This window comes from Sinocyclocheilus anshuiensis, unplaced genomic scaffold, assembly GCF_001515605.1.
Source record: "Sinocyclocheilus anshuiensis isolate Anshui unplaced genomic scaffold, SAMN03320099.WGS_v1.1 scaffold446, whole genome shotgun sequence".
NCBI classification, from domain to species: Eukaryota; Metazoa; Chordata; class Actinopteri; order Cypriniformes; family Cyprinidae; genus Sinocyclocheilus; species Sinocyclocheilus anshuiensis.
In genome coordinates this window covers 3,622,038-3,631,942 of record NW_015544247.1, presented here as the reverse complement: position 1 = coordinate 3,631,942, position 9,905 = coordinate 3,622,038, and the positions used below count along the sequence as shown (strand labels likewise).

General features: G+C 39.9%; 1 protein-coding gene across 1 annotated transcript in view; it reads left to right on the top strand.

The window, feature by feature from the left end:
* The window catches only part of LOC107697775 (prospero homeobox protein 1-like), a 36,062-nt gene that overhangs the window by 14,958 nt on the left and 11,199 nt on the right, over window positions 1–9,905 (top strand). The window contains exon 4 of the mRNA XM_016498630.1: window positions 264–458. Coding sequence (XP_016354116.1) covers window positions 264–458 — 195 coding nt within the window. The remainder of the gene's footprint in view (window positions 1–263; window positions 459–9,905) is intronic.

Genomic DNA, 9,905 nt, shown 5'->3' with positions numbered 1-9,905 from the left:
AAGGAAATTGCTTCTTTTAAAAAAAAAAAAAAAAAAATCTTGTGATATTTTTCATCTAAATAGCTTGTGTCATAAGGAAAATGCATAATATCAACAATTATGAAAATCCTTTTTTTATTATTAATAAATAAATAAATAACTTGTATCTACTGATGAGCACAAAGGCACTCTGTAAATATCAAATACATTTCTCTGTGCTGAACCTACAGCAACAAAAATTACAAGAAGTGTTTCTGTCCCCCCCACCCCACTCTCTCTCAAAGTTCAACCGCTGCATCACATCTCAGCTGATCAAGTGGTTCAGCAACTTCCGTGAGTTCTACTACATCCAGATGGAGAAATTTGCTCGGCAGTCCATCAACGACGGCGTGACAGGGACAGAAGAGCTGAGCGTGAGCCGGGACTGCGAGCTTTTCCGCGCTCTTAACATGCACTACAACAAGGCCAACGATTTTGAGGTGAGCCCTCGTCCGTTACCTCTGTTTCACACTACTGCATTCACCTTATCAGGCCACACTGTATTACGAGGTGAGATTCACACAGTGATGCATAAGGTATTATGAATCCTTTGAATCCTTTCCGTTAATGTTAGCGCAGTTCAAAGCTTTAAAATTAATACAGGTAAATGATCTCTTTATATGATTAAACAATGAATGGCAAGCTGTTCATCCCATAAGCCCCACCCCCACGCTCCCTCCGCTCGCCATACTCCTGGGGTAAAGTGAACAAGAATTTTTTTCTCCTTTTTTTTGGCCGAAACAGTCATGCATCTGTCTGTTTGATGAGGCAAACAGGGAGCGATGCTTCAGGCCCAAGTGTCCTTGTCAAATACAATTTGCAGAGCTCACATTTACCGCTCAGCTCACTATCAATATCTGCCCACTGGGACTGTGGTCATTCAAACACTATCCTTACAACATCATCATCATTTAGCTGACTATTAGCAAAAATCTGGCCCCATCCCCCTCCCCTCACTTTCATTTAGATCAGGTCAAAGCCAAGGTTTATTGTGATTGCAGGTACATAGAACACGCGTGCCACACCTTTCACGACCAGGAAGATATTTAGGGACACGATCCCTATTTTCATATATAAATGCAAGATTTGCATGGCTGTGGAAGAAAGTGCAGGGCACCATGAATAAGACTGTTGTTGGTAGAGAAGTCGAACCGAGGGAGAGATTGTTTTGCATATCAAGAGCCACAAAGGCTGCACAGGTGTACAAGCAGGACTGAAAAACTTTCCCAAATGCTCATTTTCCATGCAAGGAAAACTCGATCTTTAATGCAAATTTCAGCGCCCTACTCTGTTCCTTTTTGCCTACCGGGCTGACTCGCCTCACGTCGTGCCGTGCCACAGAGAGAGGTCACACAACCTTTAGCGGTGCAAAGGGACACTTCATGCTGAGGCTTTTTTGTACAAAATTTTCTCTTCTCCACCTGTCAGACTGCGAGGCATGAAACTGGAACCCTCGCCGATTCAGCAAGTCGGTCTTTCTGCCAAATTTAGCATCGTCAAAGTTCCACCTTGCTAGCTCCTCCTGAATGAATATACCCTCTGTTGTGCTGATCGTTTGATGTTAATCTAGTCTGTCAATGTGCACCAGTAATGTGCTTCCTCCTCCTTTGAGACTTTCTTTTTTGTAGTTGGGCCCTGTCATTTCTCTCTCCCTCTCTTTCATTGCACTTCCTTTCGCTGCCTTGTGTCTTTCATCCTCTTCGAATGTACTCACCCCTCACTTTCCCATTACAAACTTTTTAATGACATAATTGTCACATTCCTCATGGTGGAATGAGCAAAGGCCGTAATTAAAGGAGCTTCATTAATTGCCTTCAATGCACTTGGTGTGTTGTGCTCACCAAGCTTGCTGTTTTCTTTCAAGTTGTTTATCCTTCATTCGGCTCCTCCTCCATCGCACTGTCTTGAAACGCCATCGTTTCTCTCCTAATTACTGCTCTGTTTGTCTTAGCTGGACAATGGCACAAATTAACACAATCAAGGACATTTGCATAGACACAGCTTATGATGTCCGGACCCTGAAAGGCTCCCAAAAAAAACAACAACAAAAAAAAAAAACAAGAGACACCCCCTTTCTCGTCTTTTCTCCCAAACAGAGCCGCCAGCGAGGTGGCAAGTGTTATCTCTTCGCTGAAGGGGTTTCTCTATGTACAAAGCAGATATGATCAAGCCTAACAGGCCTGCTTAACTGTTGTCTGGGAACATCATTTGTTTATCCTGCGTAGCTAAATGAACACATTAGAATGATATTTTATTAAAGGGGTAGTTCAATTGAACATGAAAATTTGGTCATTATTTTCTCTCTCCATGTCCTTGTAAACCTGTATACTGTTACTTTTTTCCCATGGAACCCAAATAGAGCAACTGAAATTCATTCGCAGGATACAAAAAGGCAACATAAAGGTTGTCCATATGTCTTGTCTGATATATTCAAAGTCTTCTGAAGTCTCATATAGCTTTGTGTGAGGAACAAACTGAATTTACGGTGTTATTCACGGAAAATCTTAACATTTGCAATTATTAAATCTTAAATTTAAAAAAATGAAGATTGTCAGTGCTTAATAATTTAACTCCTCATATAAAGCTATTGTATGGCTACTGAAGACATGGAGTATTAGACCAAAACTCATTTGGACCACGTTTATGGTGTTTTTAGAGCTGGACTGTTCTTACATGGAAAAGAGCTGAATAAACATTCTACAAAACTTCTTTTTTTGTGGTTCACTAAAAAACAAACAGCGTAGGGGGTTTGGAAAAACAGGGGTGTGAAAGATATTTGGCAAACAAATCCTTTAAAATCCAAAGAAAAGTTACAGAGCATTTAATCGTATAAAGAAAGTGAACACCTGTTAAAACTTGCAGCACAGTTAAGCATTGTTAGCCAAAGTGGCGTTTCCTGGCCCTGTAATTGTGGCATCTGGTTCTCAGGAGCCGTCTTCACACTTACTGTATCACATCACAGGCACCATTGAAGAGTTCTAAGAGGGGTGGGGTCCACGGGCTCCACTGGGATAAGGAGACATTTTTATGACAGCTCTGGGAAGGTCTCATCTTTCGGCCACAAAATAGTTCAAGGCTCTTCTGTCAAAACCCCCTGAGTGTCCTCCCTCCCAGCTTGCCCCAGACCCGCCTTGTCTTCAGTCCTTGTACCCTCCTCCCATGAACCGGCTGAGGAGAGCATAGAGGAGGCTTAGTCTCTCACTGTCTTTCTTTGGTCCCTGTGATCTCTGAGCCTTTTTGAAAACGTGTTGGTGGCCATATACCCACAGTACACTCACACAGACCTCCTTTGACTTCAAGAGTTCTCGTCTTGGTATCTTCAGGCTATCAGGTGTCCGTGGCTATTATCACACTAAGTGAATGAAACTTCGAGACTTTGTTTGTTTCCCACTCACATATGAGTTTTGTTTATGTGGTGAAATTTCAAGGTTAAAAAGATACCGTTATAGTTAGGGAATACTTAAAGGTGAAGTGTGTAATTTCTGCGCCGCTAGCGTCAACAAACGGAACTGCAAAATTAATGGCTTTAATTAACAAACTCTCCCCTCGTCCGCCATTGGTCGTGAAACAGATTGTCCCCGCCCACAATACATGCTATTGGTTGATCCAATGTTGCTGTTGTCGGGCTGCACAAACAAACAGAACCAATGTTTATACTTTTAGAGAAAATCTAAAATTCTAAGGCTTACTTAAAATTTCATATTAAGGTAGAATATTATATAAAAAATTGCACACTTAACATTAAAATATCTACAAGAAAAGCACATAATGTAAATGATGCAATATAAGATGTTCTGACCAGCAACACTCTCCCCCTCGAAAAAGATCAATTATCCAACACGTCCCCCTCTTCTCCAGGTTTCTCTTCCCTTTTGTTTCTTCTCTCGTCTCCTCTTGTCCATGCCTGGTGTGACCTACCCCAAAGGCCTTCATTATTAATTGTCCTTTGGAGACAGGGAAAAGTTCAAAGACTGCGCGGATGGTCCCTTTACTGCGACCGTCTATTGTCTAACATTCATCTCCCTTTACCCTTGTTCCAGGAGTGTATTATCTCCCCTGCCTCATGAGAAAAGAAGGTTATCAATAAGAGCGTAGAGAGCTGCCATCGTGACTGCCAGGAGGTCCTGGCCTCCCAAGTCCACACACAGCTCCCCCACAGAGGGCTAGTTTACTGTTGTTTATCTTTGGGCTGCTAGCTTGTGCCACGCTACACTAGCACATCTTAGGATCGGGCTCTGGTTTCACTTCTTCCTCTCTGACCTCACACTGACCTGCAGTGTGGTCTGCCAGCTCACTTCACGCTCCCATTATAATGCCACTCAAAGCTACAGACAATGCTATAAGATAGTGGTGGACATTTAAAGGACACATTAGGGACGGTTTAACTTATCCTTACAGTTGTAACCCCTTAACCCCTATTTTCTTTCTGGGGAAAAACAAAAAAATGTGTTTAACATTACGTTTTTTTTCCTCTACATGTCACTAGCATCAACAAACTAAAAGATTGTTTTCAAACAGGTTTCCTTGAACACTCCCCCTTCTGTTATTGGTCCTCACCAACTCACGCCATTGGTTGAGCCAATGTTGCTGTTGTCGGGCAGGTCAGGATGCTCAAACAAACAAAGTAATGTTCTGAAAGCATCACAGAGCCACAGTGTTTATGCTTTTAGAGGAAATCAACCTACAAATGTCTTTCTTACAGTTATCCCTGCAACTTAAAAAGCAATTTACCTCACACATGCACATATAATGCTATTTAATGTTCAAATTAAATTAGTAATACTTAAATTATCTGAGTTTATCATTTATGCCCTAATTTGAAAGCACAGTAAACCATGTCCAACAAAAGATTAAAATTCTTGTTGTGATATTTAACCTGCGTCCAATATGCAGCAAAAGTATATAAAATATCTGCTTGAATGAAACTGAAGACAAAGTACGACTTGATGCCCCATTGTGTGGCAAGCGCACATGCAGCTGGGATGGCACCCCTCACAATAAGTGTTCTGTGGTAAACCCTTAGCCCGTCATGTGATATCAAGAGTCACTGTGGTCAGATGATGCAGACTATTGTCTTCAAGGGCTCTTGGGTCACAATCATCTTCCTCTGTCTAATTAGATCATACTGTCTGATGGACTGACACTTACAATTTCAGGATAAAAAGTACTCTTTTACAAATAAAAGATCATTTTAAAACATGCATTACTAATAATACAAATAGGATATAAAAATACTTCTATGCTTTAATATCAAGAACAATTGGTTTAGCGGTATGCCACTAACAGGCTCTTATGCTCAGTACTGAATCAATTCTTCACTGGAGAGCTGATGGATAGGAGACTGTAATGCACTTCCTCTTTTTTCGCTATAAATGTCACGCTTCGCGGCTCCCCGTCACACTGTACGCCCCAGCCGAACGTAATAGCCGAGCTCTATGAAAACAAACTCCCATCATATTAGCTTAGTTATTACCATGCTTCACGTCAGAGCAGCTCCAGTAATCTAGTTATAGGACGACACTTGGGTTCTGTTCCCATTGCGGCCGCTGATAGAATAAGCCTCACACTCTTTATGTCTTTATTGAATGCACTTTAGGCAATATTTTAAAATTAGACTGGCAGATAGTGAGTTTAACAGTATTCAGGTTTGACAAAAATAGTTTTTCTTTCACCTGCCATTTAAGGGAATATCCGTTCCCGTATCTCTGTTGATGAGATCACTCACAGGGGCTGTGTGATTTCTTCTCATGCGGCTCTTGTGGGAACTGAACTTCCTCAGCGTGTTGGTTAATCATTAGTGGAGGTGACCTGGAGAACGCTACAGTACAGCACATTACATCCAATGGCCTTGACTGTACTTACCAAGGGACGGCGTAATCGCTGCCATCAAATCTGCATTAAAGACTTATCTTTTGTTCGTTACTAGCACAAATAGCAACATCAACAAGGAGATGTAATTTAATAATTCATAATGGAAGGTGCAACGAAAGCACACCTACTTTAGACTGCTTCGCTTACCCAACACAAAGAGTTTTTTCAGCCTAACTGTCTGGTGATGGCAGTTTAGAGGGACTTAAAGCCAAACTGCTGTAGGCAATCTATATTGTGTATTACTCAGAGAAACAGAGACAGAAATTAGATAAGAGTGTGTGATGCTTTCAGGCAATGTTTTTTTTCCAGACAAAATGACTTATTAATGGTCACTAAGTTGCACAGAGGGACCAAGCCCTGCAGTCTTTAGCACCAGCCAAAGAAAACTACTACACACACACACACACACACACACACACACACACACACTGGCACATACAGAATAAATCATAGATGTAGTACATACTGTTCAACTTAATTCTTCCCCACATGCTATAAATCTAATATGAGTGTTTCATTTAACTACTTAAGAATGTATTAACTGCATATCATACTTGCTCAAGAACACCTTGTACACAACAAAAAAAAATTTGTATCTTTGTCTTGTTTTCCAGTACAAAAATAAAATAACTTTAAAGCAAAATGAATTTATTTAAAATTTACTTTTTGTCTAGTTTTATGTATTTTAAATTTAAGACTTTTTGTCTTAAATTTACTTTTTGTCTTTTTGTTCTTGTTTTATTTACCACAATACATTTTGTTGGATTTATGCTTAAAAGTAGGGATACACAATGTATTGGTACCATATTGATTATTGGCTCAAATTAGAGATTTTTTTATTTGTTTTAGATTATATTGGATATTTAGGCTAATTGTAATTTAATTACCCTTGCCACCATCTAACACTTAAAGTTAATCTTTAAAACACAAATAATTTAATAAAACTGTTAAATGTGATCTTTAGCAAATTTCACAATGAGTATCTTTTTTCAAACTTTTACATTATAACCTTGATGTAGTTACTGTAAAATGTAATTTTGAATTTACTTAGGCAAAACAGTAAAGATTTTTGCAGTATATAAAAATACAGTATAATGTGGTTTTTTTTTTTTTTTCGGATTAAAATCACGGGATGAACTTGACCGTATCCCACCAACAAGCATCACATGCTTCCTGCCCTAAAGTGTGACATTGTGGTGCTGAATATCCACTTCCTTTAATTGCCTCTTAGTGTTAAGTGCTGCCTGTCATGGGCTGGAATTCTGTTGTCATGAAGGGACCTGTCACAGAACATAAACAGGGCGTTAAGTAGCTTCTAAAGGGCCTGCAAGCTCGCTGGAACTCCTTCCTCCTACAGATAAGTTCCTGAAGTGGCACAAACTGAGAAACACCTGCCGGTGCCGGTGCCAGTGCCAGTCTTTATGGCTCCCTACAAATAGCTTTTGATGAAAAGTTCTTCCACGGACTAGATGGGCCTTCTTTTTTCTGCCCAGACAACTTCCATGTTCTCCCATGTCACCTTGTGTGCAGTCTGCTCAGTGACACCACTGGTGATTATGTCATTATTTTGCTCAAGGGGGTTCAAACACATCTGTAGCACTCGTGCACAGCTTTCTCCAAACCCTGGCACATCTCCCACCCGACCGCCCCGTCTCTGTCTCCCTCCCTCTTCTCTTCATTAGTCTCGGTGCCAGATCCTTTCTTCAGCCAGACAAGAAAGTCTTTCCCTCCCTCAAACACTCTCTTCTTTCATGGGGTTCAACTGCAATTTGAGACAAATGACTTCATAACCTTTAGCCCAAGCAGGTTTGAACCCAGACCCTCCTCTAGGTCAGAGACCCAGTGCCCCTGAATTTGAAGTGCACATGTCATTGTGGCATTGTTTGCTTTAGTAAATGCAATGATATAGAAGGGTGAAAGGACATCGTGCTCATATGGCGAATCAGATTTGGCATAATAAACAGTCTTCATTAAAGGAATAGTTCACCCACAAATGAAAACTCATTATAACTCACTCTTGTTCCAAGCTCTTTACTTTCTTTCTTCCCTTTACATTTACTAGTCCTTCTTTTTCAATGAAATCGCAATGCATTCAAGCTTCAAAAAGATATCATAAAAATATGCATAAAACTCTGCACTATATTTCAAATCTTTAAAATGCATCTGATAACTCTGTGTGAAAACAGAATTAAATTATAAGCCGCGATTTGAACTGAATCAACCTCATATTGAAAAGATCTGTCCCGAAAGATTTGTTCATGGTACTTTTCTTATAAGCTTATTCTTAAAATTTTCTCCTTTTGTGTTTCAATAAGAAAAAAAGCGAGTAAATAATGGCAGTTTTTTTTTTTTTTTACTGAGCAATTCCTTTTATAATGCTTGTTTCGTCTTCTGTGAAGGAAAAAAAAAAACTAACCAGGGAATGACCTTATTTAAAGGTGAGCGCAAATATATCCACTCACGCACACACTCACTATGTGCCAGCGTGCCTTGAGAAATGGGCATATGGTGCTTGCTCAAAGTTTTCTTAAGTATGAAAAATAGTTTTCATCAAGGCCAATGCAGAATCAGCAGCTGCAAGCGTATGTTTGTCCAGCATTTGCAGTGAGAACCTAGGCCTGCTTCAAGGTTGTCGGGACAGTTTGTGGAGCTCAGTTGCATCACAGTAGGTTTTGAAAGAATCTTTATCAGAGAGAGAAACATGCAATCTGTTTGCCTGATTGACACTCCAGCCAAGAGTTTATCAAACTGCAAGGTTTTGCTTTCTATGTGCTATTGATTAGCTGGAGCCGAATGTCCAGTGTTCAGTGTAACGTTTCGCGTTCAATGGGATGTTGTTCTTTTGAAGTTATGCTTTCAGCCCCCTGGCCTTGAGAATTGTTTGCTCTCTGTCAATCCATTATAAAAAAATCAACCTCCTGAAAGAGTCTATGGTATTTAAGGTATTTATTAAGGTTTTTTTTTTTTTTACTGCGATATATGCCTTTTAAAAAAGTATATATATCCTTACCAGCAGTGAAAGGGAAGTGTTCACTTCTCAGATTAAAGTTTGAGATAGGGAAATGACGATTATGATGAAGTATGAAATGTGAGTGACAGGCTGTCCTTAGAATATAAATTAGTGGAAAAAAACGAGTTATTATTATTATTTGTGTTGCATTATCATTAGACTAAATATTGACTTAATTTTGTTAATAATACTACTGCATCATTAGCGCTGAAACTAAATGTTTTAGACTTGTGAGACAGCTATTTTTCTCTTCAACAATCTCTGAGAAATCTTACTGGCCAGCAGGTGAATTGATCACCTTTTACTGGATGGCTTGGCCTGAGCAAATAGCAGTGAGATACACCAGCTCCAAACAGAGGCAACATCAAACAGGAGCCGCAATGAAATGGAAAGTAGACTCTTCCCCTTTAATGATTAACTCTGGTGAGGAAACCAGGACTTTCTTCCCAAGAAGAAACTCTTAGCAGGGACAGAGAGTTGGCCTGGGCTTTCAGTTCCCAACGCTGTGGCCTTTTGAGATACAGAAGTTTCACAGACCATGTCTTCATCTGCGGTACTCATCTTTGACATTTCCCGCACACGCATTCGTTCAGTCCTCCTTCCCCTCCCCACGCAGTCCTTGATTTGTATGGCAGTTATCAGGAGGTAAGTCTCTCCTCAATCAATATTTACCCAACAAACAGAGTTGATTCGGGGGCAGTTTGTATAGAGGGCCCAAGTGCACATGCAGTGGGGTGAATGAATGCTGGTTGAAGTACCGGGGCTGCTGATCCAACGTGATCTCATGATATTTCGTATGTATTTTATGTAACATGTGGTTCTATAAAACGTACATTTACTTACGTTTTTACAGGCACTAAAACGTACAATACTGACGTATTTTCAGCATCTAAACATACAAATACTTATGTATTTTCAGCATTTAAATGTACAAAATTGACGTATTGACGACACCTAAAAATTTATCCTTATGAATATTGAAATTGCGGCATTAATTTTATTAGTT